This window comes from Lissotriton helveticus, chromosome 7 (assembly GCF_964261635.1).
Source record: "Lissotriton helveticus chromosome 7, aLisHel1.1, whole genome shotgun sequence".
NCBI lineage: Eukaryota > Metazoa > Chordata > Amphibia > Caudata > Salamandridae > Lissotriton > Lissotriton helveticus.
The window spans coordinates 1,712,622,805-1,712,644,921 of NC_136068.1; the positions used below are offsets into that span (position 1 = coordinate 1,712,622,805).

General features: G+C 44.7%; 1 protein-coding gene across 3 annotated transcripts in view; it reads right to left on the bottom strand.

The window, feature by feature from the left end:
• ARHGAP33 (Rho GTPase activating protein 33) overlaps positions 1–22,117 on the bottom strand; it is a 463,864-nt gene that overhangs the window by 39,338 nt on the left and 402,409 nt on the right. For all 3 annotated transcript variants that reach the window (XM_078655399.1, XM_078655398.1, XM_078655400.1), the window contains 9 exons: positions 18,522–18,659; positions 17,407–17,499; positions 14,744–14,866; positions 14,169–14,246; positions 12,816–12,882; positions 12,022–12,090; positions 8,780–8,929; positions 5,882–5,984; positions 4,905–5,049 (listed from right to left, as the gene is read on the bottom strand). In XM_078655399.1, coding sequence (XP_078511525.1) covers positions 4,905–5,049; positions 5,882–5,984; positions 8,780–8,929; positions 12,022–12,090; positions 12,816–12,882; positions 14,169–14,246; positions 14,744–14,866; positions 17,407–17,499; positions 18,522–18,659 — 966 coding nt within the window. The remainder of the gene's footprint in view (positions 1–4,904; positions 5,050–5,881; positions 5,985–8,779; positions 8,930–12,021; positions 12,091–12,815; positions 12,883–14,168; positions 14,247–14,743; positions 14,867–17,406; positions 17,500–18,521; positions 18,660–22,117) is intronic.

Here is a 22,117-nt window from a genome sequence, read left to right on the forward strand (position 1 = left end):
AAACATATCTACCCCTTTTGTTTGTCACTTGTGTATGCCCAAAGTGTCACAAAAAACGATATGATAATACATTTTCAAATGTTTATTGAAAATGTCTAATCTTTGCAAATAAAAAATGAACTGCGAATATTAAAAAGTTGAGACATCATTGTAATAAGCATTATTAGAATGCTAAAAACACAAACAATTCAACTATGTTAAATGTTCATAATATTACCAAGATTACTCCTATCGATCACTAATTTCTCTATGCTAAAGAGAACATGTAGAGAGTACCCATCTGCCAGGCCTATTGGAATGACCCAGTCCCCTACCTTGGTACTGAATGTCAGTAAGTCCGCCATAGTGCATTAATGAATGCACCCTGTATAGAAAGTGCAAGCCTGCACACTTCTCACACGGCTATCTTCCTTCTCAAGATGAAGTGAACTGCATCTCAGTCACAGCTCACAATCAGATCAGTTTATGTAGGAAGCTGGCTCTGTATATACTATACCAAAGTGAGGTATAGTGTGCACAGAGTCCAGTGGAACCCCAAAGGTAGGCAGAGGTAAAGTTAGATAGCACCTTACTCTCTATTTGTGGTAGTGTGGTCGAGCAGTAAGGCTTTATCAGAGGACAGTGTTAAGCATTTGTTGTACCCATTCAGGCAGCAAATGAATTCACGTACTCAAAGACTGAACTTCAGAACAACTGTTTTTGTATACAAATATTCTTTGTTATTTTATTTCCTAGAACCAAGCAAGCTTGGCACAGGTAAGCAATAAGTACTTTGCAGTAAAGGTACACATTGTAACACAGTTTGGATTGCAATTCTAAATGTACTTTGATTTGACTTGCAGTGTTGTTTCAGAGAAATGCAATGATTTGTAAATACAGTACATAGACTTGAATGGGGTTTTCAGTAAAATAACAGGTAAGTTACTATTGGATTACTTTTCTTACACAGTGTAGTATACCGAGATACTACATGGGGACCTTTCCACTAAACAGGCAAGTAAAAGCGTTTTGGTTAAATCGTGCAATTTTTAAGATTTCTTTAGGTTCTCAAACTCCACACGTTTCCAGCAAAAATAGTAACTGTTATCCTATGGAGGAAAATAGTGTTATCGGTTTTAAAGTAAGTATTCGGTAGTGAGAGTTGAGGTTCCTGGGGTAGACAGAGGGGTCCCCCAGGGTCAGGGATGCACTCTTGTTACACCCTCAGCGGCAGAGTGTTGAGGCCCAATGTTATCCAATGGGGGGTAGGGGGCCTCCGGTTGGTGGCTGCTGACGAGCAGGCCACTGGCTCCTGGACTTAAGCTCAGGGCAAATGGGGTTTTAGGCCAGAACAAAAGAAGCACCCGGCAGCCCCAGTGCCGATGAGTGCGGTTTTGGCGTTGGAGCTTTCAATGGGTAGTCTCCGGTTTGCAAAAACCCAGCAGGCTCAGGGACGAAGGTCTTCTGGATGCGACCACCACTTTGAGAGGTTAGTTGGGGGTTGGTTAGGCACAGTCAGTTGGGCCACCCAAGGTCGTGAGGCGCCTTTAAGGGTCGGATCTTCTTACCAGCTCCTGATCGCGGTTGGGGGGACCTTCCGGATAAAGGCAGCAGTCGTCGGCTAGAGGCTTGAGGCAGGTCAGTGATCGCTGGATCTCAGGTCAGGATCGCCGGGGAGACCTCCTCGTGGTGTTTGCCCACTCAAGCTCGGGCCGTCGACGGCGGGTGCAGAGTGGGGAGGATTCGCAGTTTCTGGCTGGGTCTAGACATTGGAGCTGAACAAATCCAGTGTTCACGGAAGACACAGTCTTTGTGGTTGAAGGCAGGCAGATCCTACGGGGTTTTTGCCGTTGCTGGCTGCAGGACACACCGGGATTTCGCAGGAGCAGGTTCGAGGTGGAAAACAGGCTGGTAGGGCTGGGCAAGTCAGTAGGTGTCTTCCTCTTATTAGCTTCAGCACAGCTGTTTGGTCCTTCTTTTCTTGTTGCAGGTTCTTGTCTGAGAAAGCAAGGTTCAGGAGTGCCCATAAATACTAGATTTAGGGGAGTTACAGGTAGGTAAAAAAAGTTGGGACCCCCATTATGCCATCCTCCTGTGGGAGGGGGCTTATGCCTTTTCCGGGTTGGCTGGGTCCCCTGATCTGCAAGATGGCAGGGACTGAAAGTTGTGCTTCACCTCGCCTCCACCACCTGAGGGATGGAGTTGACAGAGGTGGCACACCTCTCTTCCTCACTTATTTTTCCCGCCGGTTCTCCCGCCCAAAGTGGGGGTCAGAACCAGTGGGGGCCAGATGCTGAAAGCAACAAGTCGCCTGGGGAAGCTCACAAAGGCAGCAAGTCTTTGAAGCTTCCCCTTCATGGACCCTGCCCATCCTTGGGGAGGAGGCTTAGCACCTCGTCCCAGGATATGCATTGCTTCCAGACCCCCTAGAGCAGCAGGCTCTCGACTCAGGGGTCCAGAAATAAGTCTTGTGTGGCAACTGAAAGCATCCACTCAGTCAGGACACTAGGGGGCATCTCTTAGATTAGCAGGAACCCAGGGCAGACTTAGTCAAAGCACATCAGCAATTCAGCAAAAAGTAGGGGCAACCATGCGGAAAGAGGGCACTTTCTGACAGCTTTCCATGATGACTCCGGCGAGAATTTAACCTCTCACCAACGTCACCATGGACACTGTTTATCAATAAAACCGCAAACTCATCACACTGTGCCAGAGGTGCAGAACAATGTTTTAATTGGACTCGAGCATAGGAGTCGTCTCCTACGAGCACAGAAAATAAAACAATGCATTGTATTTTGAATTGTGCAACACTTGAACTAAATGTGCAGACTATAAGGTGACAATGTCTGTCAGGAATAAATGCGTGCCTAGCACATTCTTGCAACAGGAAAAACATGTGAAAACCACAATTAGAAAACAATGCCAAGTACAAATGAAAAGCTAAAATGCAGACTAAATGTAAGCTACATAACAGTAAAAGCCATCTCAATATTCACTAACGAATAGTCAATGGATTTGTAGCTGTTATGTTATGCGCATTTGGAGACAGGTGATATTCTGGTGCTGAGCAGGTACGAGTCTAGCCAAACCTTGGGCAAGAGCTTCAGAGTTTTGAGGAATTTAAGAAGTGAGGAACAAGCTTTTATGTGTAGAGGTGGATCGTTCCACACTTTAGGAGCAATGTAGGAGAAGGCTTGACCACCAGATGTGGTTTTCTGTATGCATGGGATGTGTAAAGAAGTCGTCTAGACGAGAGTAGGACTCTGGAAAGTTTATAAACGCAGATGTCATTTTTGAGGTACGCTGGGCCAGTGTTATGAAGTGCTTTGAAAGTGTGGATGAACAGTTTGGATTGCTACGTATGTGTATGAGGCGCCAGTGGAGCTACTACTTGTGTGGTGTGATGGGAGTGCAGCAGCTGAGGTTGAGAGTATTTCTGACTACCGTGTTCTGAATGGTCTGCAACGTTTTGGTGAGTTTTTGTTGATCCTGGCATAGAGGGTGTTCCCATAGTCCAGCTTGCTGTGACGAGGGGGTGGTGACAGTTTTCCGGGTGCTGACTTAGTCCATTTGCAAATCTTCCAAAGCATCTTCAGGGTATTGAAGCATGAGGCTGTGACTGCTTTGACTTGGGCGGTCATGTTGAGTTTAATGTTGATGACTATCCCAAGGTTCTGGGTGGGTGTCAGACCTAGCTCTGTTGTCCACTAGGTGAAATCTCACAATGAGGTGCTTGTCCCAAAGATCACAACTTCAGTCTTGTCAGTATTCAGCTTCAGACAGTTGCTCTTCATCCAGCGGGTGATTTCAGACATGCAGGCATTGAACTTGTTTCGGTTATGGGGGGTCTTTTCTGTGAGGGAGAAAATTAATTGCATGTCATCGGCGTTGAGAGGATGTTGATGTTGTGAGCACAGAAGATCCCAGCTAGAGAGATCATGTATGCATTGAAGAGGGTTGGGCTCAGGGAGGATCGGTTGTGGGTGTCCGAGGTGAACGGTGGCAGGCTGACTGAGTACTTCCAGTCACGAAGGAGCGCATCCATTGTAATGCATGTCCTTTGATTCCAATGTTGTATAGGCACTGAATGAGGATGGCATAGGAAAACCATGTCATAAGCAGCACATGGTCCAGGAGGATGAGGGCCAGTGTCTCGCCTCCATCCAGTCATAAACATGTCATCCGTGGTGGCAATGAGGGCAGTTTCTGCGCTGTGCTAGGTTCTGAAACGAGATTGAGTGGTGTTATGGAGTTGGTGGTAGTTGAGGTATTTAGTAAACCATTTGTTAATACCTTGGCCTGAAATGGTAGCATGAAGAGCGGTCTGTAGTTGGCGAGTGATAAAGGGTCCACTGAGGATTTCTAAACATTTGGGAAGGTCGCTAAATAGCTGGAGGCTTTCAGAATGGGTGCAAGTGTGGCGCAGATGGGTTGCCATGTTCTGGAGTAGGCGGGCTCGGATTCAATGGTGGCAGAACCGGTGTGGTGCTGGTATAGGTGGTTGGAAAAGTTGATGGTTTAGTGGATACAGGCATCAGATTTAAATCCTAGTGGACCCTTAAAATTGCACTCTATTTAGATCTTCCGTCCTTAAACTAGTAATGAAATTGGCCAAAATGCACTGCAAATGAGTGGGCATAATTCGTAGCCATTGCACTTTTATTTGTATTAAAAGTATATAACTTATATAATATATAGCTACATTAAAAGTTTAGTGAAAATCACGTTGGACCACTTAGGGTTAGTTATAGTTTATGAAGCAACGTACGTCAAGCGTTGAGTTGAAAGGACCGGCCACACTTTAAAGGGTCATCCTTCAGGTTGTTTTTGATTTATACAGCGGGTAAACTGTAACATATATTACCTGCCCCTCATCTCACCCCTTCCTTTCTCAGATCCCATTGCACCTCTAAGTTTGTACTCACCGCAAACTTGTCGTACAGCTGATAGGTAAGCAGTGGGTTGGGCAGCTCGCGGAAATAGAGCTTGCAGAGTGAACTCACGCAGTGGATGTCCTGCAAGTACACGTCCTTCGTTAGGTCAGGGATTCGTTCGCTGTCAAACTCATGCCTGCAATGGCAGAAGAGGGAACATGTGGGGAGTCAATGAGAGCAGAAGGCACACAGGTTACAGAAGAAGCAGGAAGCAAACAGTAGGAGCAATGGCTAAGGGTTCAAGAGAAGTGGAACGAAAGGAGAGAACGATCCAAAATAGAAAGCAGAAATGAAGAGCGATAGAAGAGAGGAAATAAGCAGTGGAGCAGGAAAGAGACAAGAATGTCAGATGACAGAAGCCCCAAAAGGAGAGAGAGAGCATAGAGCCAGAAGGGAAAAAACAGTAGAGGAGAAAAAAAGGGGTAGACAGAAGGTGGAAAACAGTGGCAGAGGAAGACAGCGATGAGAGAGATGCAGAGAAGGATGGAGGAGGAAACCGGAGAATAAGGGAAGAAAATGAAAGAAGCGGAGAAGGTATTACAGAGACAGTGACCGATGGTGAGAGGACGATAAACAGAGACAGATGGAAATTTGGAAAGGACCGGGTGGATTTAAGCGGGAATATGTTTTTAAAAGTGAGCAAGCATTTTGCAGACCCAGACCTCCATGTGTAACAAATACACTCCATGAGAAGATTTTTTGGGTGACAAAAAACCCAATATATAGTAATATTTTACCAAAAAAAGTGTTCACGTGGAATGAGGTAGAAACTAACATGTGGAGAAAGGAAGAACAAATCTAAAGCTGAAAAATGTGGACGGCATGGCGATATTAGACAAGATGTAAAATGAAAAGAGGAAGAGCTATACAATGGACAAGAACAAAAAGAAGGAAGAGTGAAAGTTGATTAGTGGAAATAAGAAAATTAACAATCCTGTTCCAGGAATGCTCACTACATCTGCACCCACCTGAGCTTCTGAATGTTGGAGGACACCCCCGAAAGGCGGTAAATTCCATCGACGATCCCATGTTTCTCAATGAACTCAGAGCAGCAGCGGAGGACCTGGGGGACTGGAGCAGAGGGGGGAGTTTGGGATGAGAACAGCTAGGGCATTAAATTGTTTTCTTTGTAATAGGTAAGGTTGTGGATTTCAATATGCCGAAAGGCAGATGTCCTCTACTTGGGCACGATGTATGTTACTCTGCCATATACACTCAAAGTCTGCCCATTATTTAAGAACTCTCAGCTAGTGTGTATAAAGTTTAGAATTTCACTTTTTTTTAAAAAAAAATCTTATTCTTTTTAAAAGAAGTTTTTTTGAGACTGAGAAACAAAAAACTGTTCAAAACTCCACCACCAAGAGAAACAGGTGGCTACTTGGTTACAGTCTGTTTTATGGAATGCTTAAGAGAGTAGGGAGAAAACAAAATGAGTTTGTAAAATGATAAATGTACATTTTTCAAGGTCCAACTTGGCAATTAGGAAACATTCTAAGGTTATGAATTTGAAGTTGCTTTTTGGAGAAATGTACTGTTTGTTTCTTCCCTAGGAAACGTGTATGGCAGGCACTTTGTCCTCGAACTAGGATAAATCTTTTAAACCCTTGAAAACATTCAGGGCCAATCGAGGTGTTCAGCTTAAAAAAATGAAATGCCACTCTCACAAACCAGAAACTAATTGTAAGATTTTAACACTCATCTGCTGCTGAAAGTTGAAGTCAGGGATATCATCGCCAAAAGAGGGCATATACAGGATAAGCTGTCCTTTGTAGCACAGTCTGCCTCTTCCGACCACTGCATCGCCATGGCCCCTGTGGCAAGTTACAGCCATGGGATGGGGTTTGTTTCTATGCAATGGTATGTGATGCATTTGCAAACCACATGGCTACCAGACGGGCTTCCTAGCACGGGATGTCTTATCCATCATACAGTAGTTGAAATAAGGCATATCATTCAAAGAGGCGGTCTTTAGAAGTTTCCAGAATTTGAGTCCTTTTTCAATCATTCTCAGGGGTGATGGCAAAATGTTTCTAAGTTTCACTGCCAGGTAAACAAAAGAATGCCCACCGCTTCTAGATTGCTTAATTAGATTTGTAGGGGGTTAGCAAACGCTGTATTAGAGGAGAATGTCTGTTGTACATAGCCCGGTGGGCAAGACAGATTTAAATGTAATTTTCCTAGATACTGGCAGCCAATGGAATGCTGTAAGAGACGAGAAGACCAAAAGATGTTTTAGCAGAGCGTGCGCTGCAACGTACTGGGGGCTTCCCAGATAAACTGAATTACCGTAGTCTATACGGGACAGCACAAGGCCTCGGACTACATTTCTTCCGAGTGGCAGAAGGAAGCCAACTCACAACCTTACCTAGTGTCCTGAGTAAGCCGAAACAGGGTGCTAGTTTTCTTACTTCAAACTCCACAGTCAGGTGGCTGTCGATCCAGAAGCCAAGACTTTTTATTTCTGTTTTGCAAGGAGGTAGGTCACCTAGGAAGTCGGGCCACTGTAGCTCAGTCCTTAGGGTGGGGTAGTTACCAACTACAAGGGCCTCAGTTTTATCTCCATTGAGTTTCAGGTTACTGCTCAACATGCAGTTGATGCCTTCTCTTAAACAGTCATTATGTTGGGTGGAAAGGTCTGCTGTACGCGAAATAATTATTTGAGTATCACCGGCGCATGATACCATTGAACCTGTAATAATATCTACCAATGGTTGAACATATTCATTGAACAGAGCGAGGCTTTGAGCTGAACCTTGTGGCACCCCATATTCTATGCCCGAGTATCTGAGTGGAAGGAGTCCTAGCAATCTTGAAAGCTTCTATTCCTTAAAAGGTAAGTGAGGTGTTCAAGAGCAGTACAATTGATTCCTGCTTCTTTTCAAAATCCTAATGAGTATTGGGTGGGATACCGTGTCAAATACGGCGCATAAGCCCAGGAATATAACTGCAACGGAGCCATTTGAATACAGGATTCCTTTAAGTTCATTAGCCATGGCTAACAAGGCTGCTACATGCTCTGAAGCTGGTCTGATCCTCCAGTAACGAGGAAAGGTTTTTGTTCACAAATTTCTCTACATTTGTACTGATACATGGGAGTAGGGAGATGGGTCTATAACTTTCAAGTAGTGGAAGATCAAGGGGAGTTTTTTTTTCAAAAGAGGATTCAGCATGGCATGTTTCCATATTGGGGGCACTATGTCTCATCATTGCCTCCCAATTAATTTCTATATTTCAGCAGACTGTCATGCAGGGCCACTGGAATTATGTGGCAGGAGAGGGTCAAATTTGATGGCAGGGTTGACTAAATTATGCAGCCGAGTTGACTAGATTATGCTCCAAATGAAGTCAAATTATGCAGCATATTTTCTGATATTATTCCTTCATTATTTTGTCATTTTTACACTTGTTAACACTGTCTGGACATATGTTGCACCTCAATTTAACACCCAAACATAGCAATAAGCAACAGAAAGGTGACCTGTCAACCTTTGCAAAAACCCATCCACTGTACGGCAAAACACGTCACTGCAATTTTATACGTTTTAAACTGTTTGAGCTCGAAAATATTTTTTGTAGTCAACATCGGCAAATTGTGCAGCAGAAGAATTATGTGGCAAATGCGGCGGATCTAGAATTACGTGAAAAACACCACGGCCACACAATCACATAATTCCACTGGTTCTGATGTCATGGAATGGTCCCATTGGGACCAAAGTATTACGGCACGAGATACGAGTTACTTACCCAAGAGCACATAGTATATACTGGTAATCTGCACTTGCACCGTAGGCTTCAGGCGCAAACAATGGGATGGTTGCACTGAGGTCTATTGTGCTCTGCCTAGTGCTTTCCCTGTTCCAACCTACCATCATTGCCAGAGTTGAGCAGGTGTTCGCCTAAGTCGCAGCTGAAAACGCGTTCCTTCAGGATCCCCCTCTGCTTCAAGCGCTGCTTGCTGGGGCGCGACTTCATGAAGGTGCGCAGGAAGCCCACTAGCTTGCCATGCTTCCGGGAAACTGAAATCAATGAGAGGACAACAAAGAAGATGAGAAAGTGGAGGGAGGCAAGAAACGGGGAAGGAAAGGTAAAGACAAGAGCACGGCAAGGAAGTAGAAGACTGTGAAGGAAGAAAGGACTAAAACAGGAGGAACATGAGAAGTGAGAGAAAGGAGAAAAAAGGTGGATTTGTTACAAATATTCTTAATTCCGGAAATTGACAGACTAATCGAGCCTCTCAAAGTACTAAAATCAATTCTTTGGCACACACAGTAAAGCCCCATCGCAACAATGGCGACCTTTCTAATATCAATTTGTCATAGGTAAGGGTTCTCTATGAAGTTCAATTTAATGGCAACACTGTGATTGTCTCCCACTGCTGCCCAACATAGGAATTATTTTTAGTAATGGCCTATTTGCTGGAGTCATGAAATGTGGAAATGCAGTGTTAGAAGTCAAGCTTTAAATCAAACTGGGCCTGATGCCATCCTGGGAATAACAGGCTCATACCCTGTATTAAAGACCAATTTCATATCTGTATTTTTGAAAAAGTGGTGGGTAAGCAAATAGAAACATCAGTGTGTGCCTGTATACAACAATGATCTTGTGACTTTTCAGTGCTGTGCCCCCTTGCTTAAAATATTTTCTTGGAGGACCCAAAATGACAAACATGTTTTCTCAGATTTATTGCAGAAAATGCTAAATAAGTTTTTAAAAAATGATTCAGAATTTTAGTGGGGCTTGAAGCACACCCTTTAACGAATATAGACAAAACTGACTTGTAGTAGTGGGTTTGAATTCTCCACGATAAACATATGAACTGTGAAACAAAGCAAGTCAAGCACTTCCTGTGGGATCCCTTGCTCAAGCGGTAGATCACAGGAATAGTCCTTTAATGATATTAGGCAAGTGAGGTACTGGAGTAATTTGTAGGCATTTCTTTGACTCCAGGCCAAGACATGAATGACTAAACATGCCCATCACAGAACAGTTTTCTTCCTTACATCACAGTAAGTGTATTTACTTGCGAGTGCACAGAGTATCCCCCCCATGTAACATCAATTCACACCCCGCCATGTTCCCCTCCTGATGGGCGGTCACACAGTCTGTAGACCACTGACCAGGGATGCTGCAAGGATTCTTCGCAGATCAAAAACTAGTAACATGTTAATCTTGAAAACGTGCCAAATTTTGGATAGTGACAAGTTTGAGTTTGGACAGGATACACCCTCCAATATGCCTCAGTGTAATGGCATTCTAAATAAGACTAAGGAGCAATCAAATACACCATGTGCCGGATTGTGGACTGTTCCGTTAACAATGCCGTGATCAAATCCACTGGATTTAAGTAGACGTACAAGGTTAACAAAAACTATCTGAACACACAACAAACTTTTTTTTTTATTTATTTAAATTAAAGCCAGGGTAAAGTTGGTATTTACCAGCTAGAAGTTCTTCTAGATCCCCTTAGAGCTCACACTACTTTGATAACCCAGTTCAAGCAGGTTGTACTGTCTTAACCCAACCCTGGTGGGCAGGCGGACCCATGCTGCATACTGCCCTCTTCTCCATGCGCTTGGCCTGATAGCATTCTAGGTCTTCAAGAGCCCTTTGGCACGGTTCCGGGCTCTGTAACTTGCCAGAATCATGGCAGTCTAGGACGATTTTGTAGCGTATGTGTAACAAATCTTTCTGAGGAGTGGTATATTTTAATGATTTAATGGAGGGCACATGCGGTTTTCCAGTTGGCATTGTCGGCTGCCAATTGAAGAGTACTATGAAACTGACCTGAAATTGCACCACATTCCCAGAATCAAGAGGGGACACAGAATTAGATTCAAGCCTTAGGACTGTAAGACTAATTATAGTTCGAAATACATGTAGCATGTAAAAAGCTCTAGACTGCGGAAGCAGTAATCCTTCATAAAAGTCACCATTCTAGAACAGCTGTCCAACACAAAGCTATTTCTGTGATTGGCACTGGTGCAGCAGCATTCCATTTTGTCTCCTACCCTTTCCAGTGTTTAAGAGGCTACTCCTTTTGATATGATTGATACAACTGGTCCAGGCACAATATTAAGTCGCAGACACCCAAGCACATATCTTGAGTTTACAGGACAAAGCGCCAACCATAAGCCTACAAAATGTTTACTTAAAACAGAACATGGATACAGGAGTATTGGTGACAAATTAACAAAACCAAGCAAATTACTTTCAGCCAAAAGGGAGAAACACTGCATTCTCTTAAAATCCCTCTGAATGTTTGGACAACCAAAACAAAGTCTCTGATCAAACACAACACTTAGGGGTCAACTATTCAGCTCCTTGTCTCCACTCACTCTCTGGGTCTGAGTGTTAGAAGCTGCCCTTCCCCCACTAAGCAATGCTAGGTCTAAACCACCCACTTACCTTCTCACCCATGGAGACACGGATGTCTGGGCATCTGTTATGGACTACTCTGATGCCTTTTGTACTGCCTTACTTTACTGCAAAGAATATGACTGTAAAACATGTACACTGCCCCCAAGTTCAGGGTCTATGGCACAAGCCACTATATCCTTGTAGTGGTGTCCAGCATGAGACAGAGGTCACCTTGAACCTGCTTGTTGCTTCTTCAGATGCCTGGAAAATCTTGCCTCCTCAGATTTGACAGAGTTCCCTCAACCTGTCGCGGCTTAGAAGCATGCCAAACTTGCGGCCAATTGTTAGGATTCTAATTGTATAGTGATACCATCGGGCTAAGACTAGTTGAACTGGTTTAGTGTTATTTTTGCAAATGGGAGGAAAAGGAAGTTGAAATAGTTTATTTCATCTAATTTTGGTTTTGAGTTGTTTGACGACTTTGTTGTTGTGGTAATTTTTGCAAGGGAAATAGACCATCCGGTCATTCGATCAAGGCACAATGCATTTATAAACCCTGAAAGAAGTAGTAACACCGATATGATGATAGGCCCTTGAGGGCCATCCAGAACCAGTGACCTCGGGTCGAATAGAGGCAAGAGAGAGGATGAGAAAGGTAGAAGAGAGAAGCATAATTACAAGTAGAAGAAAGATGGACATGAGAGATTGTCAATACAATTCTGGTTGAAGAGAACCCAAGGCGACATCTTACCAGAAGTAGGCGATGGGAGACCCTGAGGGGTAGGCAGGGCTCCTACAGTAATCTTCTGCCCATCTACTTCTGGAAACAAAACATGAAGTAATCAAGGTGAAACACTGCCCTTTCAGGTCAAAGGAAAGAGTGAGACAATGACAGAAAACGGGAAAAAGGACTAGACATCCCAGGTCACAGCTAGGAAATGGAAACTGAATGGCACGCTGCAAGGGCAGGGAAACAAAGACATTTCCAGGGGTAGGGGAAGCAAGGCGAGATACCGCAAGGTAAACTGAAGCGTAAAACACTGCAAAGGGAAACTGGTGAGACACTCCTAGGGCAGGGAATGTAAGATAGTATGCTTTGAAAAACATGACAGAAATGCAAGAGACACTACACTCAAATGGGTTATGGGACAGGGCATAAAGCAGGGCAAAACAAAGACTGTTCAAGAAAACCACAGAAGACTCTTCATGACAAGGCAAGACAAAAGGCTGCTGTTACCCTATCCATGCAGAGAAGCAATTTATATGTTGTGAGGAGAGTAAACAGGCAGTGCACGGCCAAGACAGGTGATCAGGCAACCAGCTACTAGGACAAAGGAGGAAGGCACTGTATAAACAGCTTGTGAAGCAATGCACTGCACTGTTGGGACAAGTGATCAAGACACTCCAGTGCATAGTGGGGGGACCAGGAAAGGAACTGCACTGCTGTCTGGGACAGGGAGGATAAATGCAAGAGTGATCTCTCATGCAGCTCTGACACTGCCCCTCAATCCTGACCTGCAGACTGACTGTTGCCCGCAGCATTACCTGACTTCAGTCCAGGAGTTAGCCTCTCCGTAAAGAGCTCCACGCATTCACTCGGGAAGAAGCCGACCTAAACAGAAGAAAAAAAAAGTTACCAAACCCCACTTTTTCCCAAATAACAATGAGAAAGCACCAGACCAACAGTCACTAACAGCAGTTTACCAATGCAAGCCACCAATGGCACTGCACAAAGGGAAAACAGCAACGCAAGTGTCAAGGAAATCACGAATGTAAGTGCACTACAATCAATTACAGTGACTGCCCCAGACACCCGCAGTACTCACTGTTGCCCCATCTCTAACCTGGAGCCCTTTTACAAATTGTCTTATGTCCACGAAGTCTTTTCACGCCAACTGGTTCTGCTCAACCTGTCCACACGGTGCCCCCAAACACTGATGGCCTTGGGGGAGTTGCCGGAAGGTGGATAAAATAATTCTTTTACCCCGCACTCACATGGAAAACCTCTCCACATTCTAGGCATCCTCCACCCCCACCGAATGGAAGGGCTGAAGGCTCAGACTTGTTTGCATCCCTATTCACACCTACTGAAAGGACTGTGAGGGAGGCAGTGAACAGCATAACCAATCTGGAGCTTTCTCAGCAGAGGCCCTGTGGCTCAATCCGTTTACAGAGACTGCTCGCCTCGGATGTTCTTCCACCCACCACTACTAAAGAAGGTCAAAAAGTAAAGTCATCCTTGGCACCATCTTTCATTCATGATGCAGTAACTTTCTTTTTGCAGTTATTGCTCTCAGATCCCGAGTCCTCTTCCATAACAAAGGTTAATTTTGGTTTTGAGCACCAATACAGTCTACACTCGACAACTACAAATGCTTGGAGGTGGAACTTTGTGCTAAAACTCTCAGAGTCCATAAAACTAATCTTTGACTTGAAATGCTTTAAGATGCCGGAGCACTATGGAAATCCCTACGTGGACTACCAGCGGAAGAGCGAGCTTCTAAGCACAGGGATTCATTCATAAAGTAGTACATCTTTCCCCCACATATCTTTGTGCTCTACCATACCGGCCAACTAGAGGGCAAGGCTCAACTTCCACAAATCTGCTGCTCCGCTGGAAGATGAGGTAGAATTGTTATAAGGAAAGAGATGCTTCCAGACCCAACTCTACATGCTGGACTCACGTACGTCACCTTTCCACCTAGAACTAGGCCACATTTAGAAACATCTTGAAACCTGTGTGTTCCATTCCATCAATTTACATTACAGATCCCTGAGCTCAGTGACGGCTCTGATTCCTACTATCTATAGAAATTCTGTAGCTTCTCTCTAAATTTCTGGTAATTTCTAAACCTACAACGGATGTCCTACCCACATGACAAACCTAGCAGTGCACACCTGGAATCCATGCTTTCCCCTCCACCAGCTGGTGTCTTCCTTCGGAGGCATGTCAATCACCGAAACAAAGTCACCCACCTGTGGGAAAACAAACAAAACGTCATACATTTTACAGCACACCAAATGTGTGAAAGACTGTCCAAGCAGTGTGTGAACCCTGGTGGCCAACAGAGCCCAACTTTCTATCACTATTCTGCCACTGGGGCTTCAGAAGTTACACAAATGCAGGCTAAAAGGCCCCCACCCCTACTTCAAATAATAAAGCATTAACTACAACTTCACAAGAGATGATGGAATGCCATCCCACCCCGCTGAATCAACCAACCTTCAACTCAGCAGTGTGGTTTTGCCATTTGCTGTGCCAGATCTTGGTTAGGGTTCCAAATGAACATTTTAATGCAGCATCGAAGGAGTTCACCCAGGAATGCCAGTCAGTGGTGTAATACTCAAGCCTGACGCGCCTCACACATCAGCAGTGCAGCCAAGCTTCCACTCGCTGACTTAAGACCGGTCTAGTGAGCTTCCTACCAGCAGTGCCACATGAGCTTCCTCCAAGTAGACCCGCTAACACCTACCTCAAAAGAGAGCTCATCGCTGGCTTGAGCAGTGTAGCGCTTGATGACGTGGGCGGCCGCAATCGCAGGAACGTTGATGGACGCCTCTTCATTTACGATCAAACGATTGCCATGGTTATCAATCTGGAAGAGATGGGAAATCATGTGGTGGAAGAAATAAGATCCAAACATTTCTTATATCATTTACTCCAGTAGGACATCACACTGCTCTTTCCTACCAACTTCTGGAAACAAGGAGCAACTGTGAAGCTATTTGAGCAGTAGTTACAGGCCAATGAATCCACAGCATGTCCATCAATACACTGCCATCTTCCCTCCTACCAGCTGTAGCAGAACTGCCTCGTGAGCGGCGACTCAACACCCATCAGCTGCGCTATAACCACCTTACCAGCCATAGCACGGCCATTGTAAACGAAATGTGAACTCTCTTGTATAACAATGGCTTTCTAACGTCTAGGTTTTCTTCGTAATGTTAAAACATGTCAACCAAAAGCTTCAGTCTTTGTTCTGAGGCCAGGACCACCCCGAGCACCAGGGGATGCAATTTTTCATAAACCGGTGCCCTGTACAAACTTGCCTATATGTTGATACTTTTGAGGGTCATCTGTTCTTGTTCTTGCAGTACACCCTGCTAATGTTCGTTAGAGCAGGAGTATCCAACCTTTTCGGTAATAAGAGATACTTGTGCTTAATGAAAATCATCCCGAGCTCCTAATATTAGTGTTGTAATAATGACCACATCAGTCAAGATTACATTGGTGGCCACCCTAAGCAAGATTACCAGGAGTGATCACCTCAGTGCATCAGGCACGGTTGCCAAAAGCAATGTAAAGAACACTTCATCAATTTAGAATGCCTTAACATAGGTAACACATAGCAGCCATATCTGCAATGTCCATGGCATCACTGTAATATTAGTAATACGTCTCCCCTAATGCCACATGATTTATCACTTAAATTACAGCTTAAAATGTATTTTGGAAATTCAACCATATTTTCTTCAAACATAAGCTTACTAGGTCTGAAAATACACACGTTCGTCTGAGATGCATACTTTTTAATTTGGTATACATATATTTATTCAGCCAAGAAAAAGCTTCAAATGTATTAAACTGGAAAGCACACAGGAGAGCAAGTTCAAGGTAGCTGGAGAGCTACTCGTTGGAGAAGACTGCACTAGAGTACTGAAACCCCTTAGACATTTAAACAATTCTACAAACTTCTCACCTGGAGAAGATTCCGGAAGGAAAAAACATACAAGCGCTCCTTCTCAGGATTGGCGCCTAGGATTTGGAACTCACTCCCTCCCGAAACCAGGCTTATCTCTTCCACTACACTCTTTAAAAAAGAAGTAAAAGCTATCCTCATGGCTAAATACACTTGATCTATTATCTCGAACTCTGTTAACACCCTGCACCGATCTGTTCTACATGCTTGACCCATTTACTTATTTGTATGAGTTGTCTTATTACTCACGTGATGGGCTTTGCAGCCACCTATTTGTACTGTGTGATCTATTGATTTATTGTTTGACTATGTTCCCTCATGTACCCCTCTATGTAAAGCGCTCTAATATCTGTGAAGATCTTGTTCGCGCTATATAAAACTTTGAAAATAAAAATAAATAAAATAAGCTAGACTACCGGATAATGAGGAGTCAGGGGGGAGTGCTTACCTGAATCCTCCGATCCCCTTTTTTCTTTAAAAAAATTAATTTCAGACTCCCGTGAAACCTTTCTTCCTTTACGTACTGGTGGATCAGTTTGTGAACGCTGCACTATGATGTTCTTCTAGTCTATCCATTCCGAAGGGAAATGTGTTGATTTTTCTTTCATTTTATTGTATGATCAGATTGTCGGAGGGAGGTGTTCTAGATTTGGAAACCGATTTGATTTCACTTTTTACATGAAAAATATGTTCCTGACAAAGGGATTTTCCCCTAAACACACAGCCATTTAGTAAATAGATGACGTTTACACCCCACAAAGTAAATAATAGAATTTTTTAAGCTAATCATCATAAAATGAATGCATTATTGTATGGACATACCTTCTGAAACAATTGCTTTTCTACTCTAGAAGTACAGTCTAATCATTTATTTATTTATTTTTATTTATTTTGAAAGTTTTATATAGCGCGGACAAGATCTTTGCAGATATCAGAGCGCTTTACAAAGAGGGGTACATGAGGGAGCATAGTCAGACAGATATATCAATAGATCAAACAGTACAAGTAGGTGGCTGCAAAGCCAATCATGTGAGTAATAAGATAACAATACAAATAAGCAAAGGGGTCAAACATGTAGTACAGATCGGTGCATTATATTCAGAATCCAGACAAAGAGCCACCTTCTAACCACTGGCAGCTGAGGAATAAGATACTGGGGGTGAGGTGGGTGCGAGATACCACTGGAGCAGGAATAAGGATGGCTGGGATAAGTGCACACAGACAAGCGGATCCTTGAGCTCAGTCCCACGCTGTATCCATAAGGCTTCTAACAAAAAGGGATCGTCGAACCAAATGTCAGTCCCAATTAGTTGGGTGCACACAGGAGGCGACTTTTGTTTCACAGAAAGGTAAAGTTTTCTAATATGAAGTCGGTGATATTTTCTGCGTTGTGTCTTTTCGCCCTGTGATATACATGCCTAGGCCCCCCATCTTACCTCCATCCAGGTGAGCACAGGACCACAGTTGATGTTGCTATCTATAATGGCGGAAAGCTTCTCCAGGTACTGAGACAACATAGGCATCAGGAGCTAGAAAAAGAATGCAGACGGATGAGAACAAGGTGAACCTCAGAAAATAAACCTCAACACGGAGTACTCTCCAGTTCCTGCCCCTTAAACAATTCGAAACAGGTCTCTGAACATTCCGAGGACAAAGATCAGATCGGGAGAGGCCTCTGTCTCCCTTGAGAAAGAGCCCTTTCCTACAGACTCCGCATCCTGTGAAGAGGTGTCCACATGCCTCTCATTCAAGAAGGTGCCAGACACGACTTCCTCCCAAAAGGGAAAAGGCAAACATCTGCCCACCCACTGTTCCCAGTCACCTAACTGAAGATGGCCAGACTCATTTTCATTCCAGGAGGGGACCTGTGCCTCTCTTTCCAAGTGGTGGTCAATGTTCCCCAATCACCTAACTGAAGAAGGCCAGACTCCTTTTCATTCCAAGTGGTGGCCACTGTTGCCCAAAATTAGGCCATACAACTCTGGGCCGGCAGCCAGACAGCACTTCCTTCCAAAAGTGAACAGGAAGAAACATCGCCCGTCCATGGCTCTCCCCACTCCCTTACTTGGAGGTCAGACTACTCTTCACTCCAGGTACCTTTAATTCCACACGGAGGCCAGGTACCGCTTCTGCCCCAAGAGGAGAAGACACTGCAAGAATAGACCAGCTGCTACTTCTTCCTCCAATGAGAGAAGAGCCCGAACGCCTCTTTCTCCTACGCAGGGCACACCAGACCTATCTTTCCCACCCCAGGTGGAGCGCCTGTTCCTTCTAAAAGCTCCTTCAAATCCTCTAAATCCCAGAGGTGGCCACGTATCTGCTCCCTCAAGGAGGAGGCAAGATCTCTCTTCCCTCCAAGAAGGGACAGAACGCCTCTTCCTCCCAAGAAAGGGTCACCAGAGACCTCTTGAAGCTTTGTCTTATTATAGGCTTTTAACTCTAGTGGTAAGCACAATGTTCAAAAGAGGCAGCCATGTTCCTCCCGAGTGCTCCAATCTGGGATCGGAGTGGAGTGGAGTAGAAAGAACGAGAGAGAGAGAGGCCCTCATACCTCAGTGCGATGTCTGATCTCAGCAAACGGAGGCAGCTCCGGCAGTTGGGAAAAGCGCCGGTCGAAGATGCAGAGGTGCAGGTGAGTGTCGAGGTTACGGAACTCGTCATAGCTCCGATGGACCGGCCAGGACTTCCCCTGCAGAAGAGAGGCAAGAGGGTGAGAACTCCAAACAGCCCCAGAAAACGAGGACACATGAGAAACAGGGTCAGACAGAGTTACAGAGGAGCGATTCAGATGAAAGGACACAGGAGCAGCTATAGGGAAAAGGGGTATGAAAGATACGAATATAAAGAAAGAGGCAAACACAGCTATAAATGAAAACACAAATGAACAACTACTGCGGCATGTGGCTAGAGGAGCAAGACCAACATGAGAGATGCATTAAGAAAACAAATGGGACAAATAGAAGTCTATGTTGTAGGACAATTTAATGAGTTTAGACTCTATCCTAAAATATCTTTGAAGCACCTTGAGTTCCAAATGCTCTTCCACCCTGACCTCCAGCAGTGTTGGAGAACACACGAGTCTTTCAGGAATTCTTAATCCTTCCTTTATATTGGCTGAAATACGTGGCGGTCACTGCAAATGTATTGCATTTTAATGATTTCGAGTGATATGTTATCACGTTTGTAAAGTGCTTCTCCACTTTATTAACAGTAATACTGCACCAATGCAGACATTTTCCACTAGTAAAAAGCTGGCGTTACTACCATTAATACTTGTGAAAAATTGCAGAATCTGCATTTCCACTTGGGGTTCTTCAAACGATGGATCATGGAGTGCAAACCGTTAAATGCACTGAAATACCCGACATCAAAACAGTGAAAACTTAATTTGGCTCTGGGTGTTATGGAAAGTTTAGAAAACGGCAAGATGGGAACAAAGACAGAGAGCGAGCTTGGGTGTGCATGGATGGAAGCCCCGTAGGCTTGGGATTGGATGTGCATGGAAGGCAGCCACCTACGTTTGGGAATGGATGTGCATGGATGGCAGCCGTCTACGCTTGGGATTGGATGTTCATGGATGGCAGCCCCCTTAGCTTGGGATTGGGTGTGCATGGATGGCAGCCCCCTAGGCTTGGGATTTGATATGCATGGATGAGGCTGGATGGGAAACAGCCTTTACGATGAGGTAAATACATTGCATGCCATTGCCACACATTTTTTAGCACGCATATTTTTACAGCGAATATGCATTTACAACGCATGCCAATACCATGTATTTAAGGTAAGGTGGGGGGGGGAGAGGGAATGTGGGGTCTTCCCCCACAAATACATTGCTTTTAAATCTAAAAACAATGTGTGGTCTTGGCATGCGCTGTAAACGCATAATCGCGGTGAAAGCATGCGTGCTAAAAAAAGGCGAGGCAAAGGCATGCAATGTATTTACCAGCATTGTACTGTCGTACAACCGGATTCGATGTGCATGGATGGCAGCCCCCTACGCTTGGGACTGGATGTGCATGGATGGCAGCCCCCTACACTTGGGACTGGATGTGCATGGATAGCAGCCCCCTAGGCTTGGGATTGGATGTGCTTGAGCGGCAGCCATTGACCTTGGGACTGAATGGCCCTGTCCTGAAGACTAAGGCATGGCTGGGATTGGCTGTGACGCACAGAAGAAGCAGAAAGTGGGTTGGTGCTGCACCACATCCGCACTGCACAGGCAGTAGACCGTGATTAATCGAGTTGTTGTGCTGCAGATGATAGCTGGATGCTGGTTGAGCAGAAACGTGGCCCTTCTGCAGAGTTGCTGATAAAGAGTATGAAAATGCATGTGGCTGTAAGCAAGTGGTGAGCTTAGGCGTGCAATGGAATGGGGGTCTGTGATGGCTCACTGGCTAGGAGCGGTGACAAGTGCACTCACAGGGAAGTATGTGCACGCGCTCAGGCTTGCGCCCTGGGAACAGCATCCAGCTACGAAGAACTTGACAGCTCTCCATCGTGAGAGCGAGCAGCAGGCCCTTTCCGCAGCAGGCCCTTTCCACAGCAGTTCAAGGGCCCAAAAATAAGGGAACACTGGAAACAGCAACAGCAACATCCAATTCCACAAGTAGCACTTTCATTTTCTCTAGTCCCAGACCTCCATGCCGGTACTTCGTTTAAGAAGCCAAAATATACCCAGGCTCGCCTCAGGGGAACCTCAGTAATAGCGCAGCACACTAGGATAGTCACCCCTCTTCAGAATGCGCAGAAGGACTAACACCTATTATACAATCCTGGGTCCAGTGCTGATGCTGTTGTAACTGGACAGCTGGGAAGCTGCATTAAAGACCTCTTGCAGCTTGTTGTAACTTTGTTTCATGAAGTTGTCAGCCTCATGACCCTTGGAGTCTACTTGTTTGTCCTGGGTACAAGAAAGATCAGGTTGAGTCCCTCGGGCTCTTCTCGGGTCACAGACAATAGGTTCAGCCTGCTTCAGATATTCCTCAGGGCCATGAGGAGGGTACTGTGGTGGCTACATTCATTCCTGGCTCTAGCCTGTGGTTGGGGGGAATTATGGTCCCTCCCTAAACAAAGGGTTAACGTTTTTCAGGGGTTACCCTTTCCACTTCTCTAGCACATCATGTGTGCCCTACTGCTAACAATCCCACTGGGTCTCTCTCTGCTTAGGTCCAAGATGTTGAAACCCCTTCTGCAGAGCCTGTGTGCCCACCCCTAGTGTGCAGCCAGGGAAATGAAAAACCCCTCCTTTGAGGGCACTTCAAACCAGCTCTAAGGCAGATCCCTTCCATCTGGGATTAGACCCTGCCTGAGCGAGGGCATGTGCAGGTGTCATATGACACCCCCCTTTAACAGAGGATACCACTTTGTTGTTCATTATGTTCCTGGGCGTTGCCCAAATTGTCAACCTGCCAGAGGAACAGAAACACCTCCCCAGGCCTTTGTTTCCGCTCTGGGAGCAGTTGTCACTCCTCATTCAGACCTTGAGAACTCAGAGGATTGCATTTGGAGGAAAATGCAAATTAGCTTCCAGAGACTTTGGGCAGGAAAAATATAACTTTTTAAAAGTATGTTTTCCTTAATATTTCTTCAAAATGCAACTTCACCAGTGATTTGGGCTTTTAATAAATACTACAGAGTAAAAGAATGACATTTATAACCATTTCCTAGCTGAAGATAGCACTATTAAATGTATTGGTGCATCCCAGTATTCATCAATGGAACAGCCAGTCTTGCTACAGTGAAAGAAATATAGCTTTAGAGAGCTAGTAACTGTAAGGACACACTTAACATTAACTTCTTACATGTCCTACTTTTAAATACCTTGCACCCTGCCTTATGGGCTATGATGCATACTTAAGAGTGACTTATTAATGTTTAAAAGGAAGGTTTAGACCTCTCAAAAGAGGTTATTTTGGTAGGTTGAATTGCAGCTGTTAAACTGCTCCAGTCAGGCTACAATGGTAAGCCGGAAGCCATGTTTACACTGCCACTGTAGTGGATGACACAATAGGTGCAGCAGTCCACTAGCAGCATTAAGCTTAAAGGCCCTGAAAACAGAGTGTCCCGTATACTAGGGACTTACAGGCAAAGGAATAGCCAGCAAATTACAATAACCCCAACTTTGATCAATGCCTTGAACGCCACTGG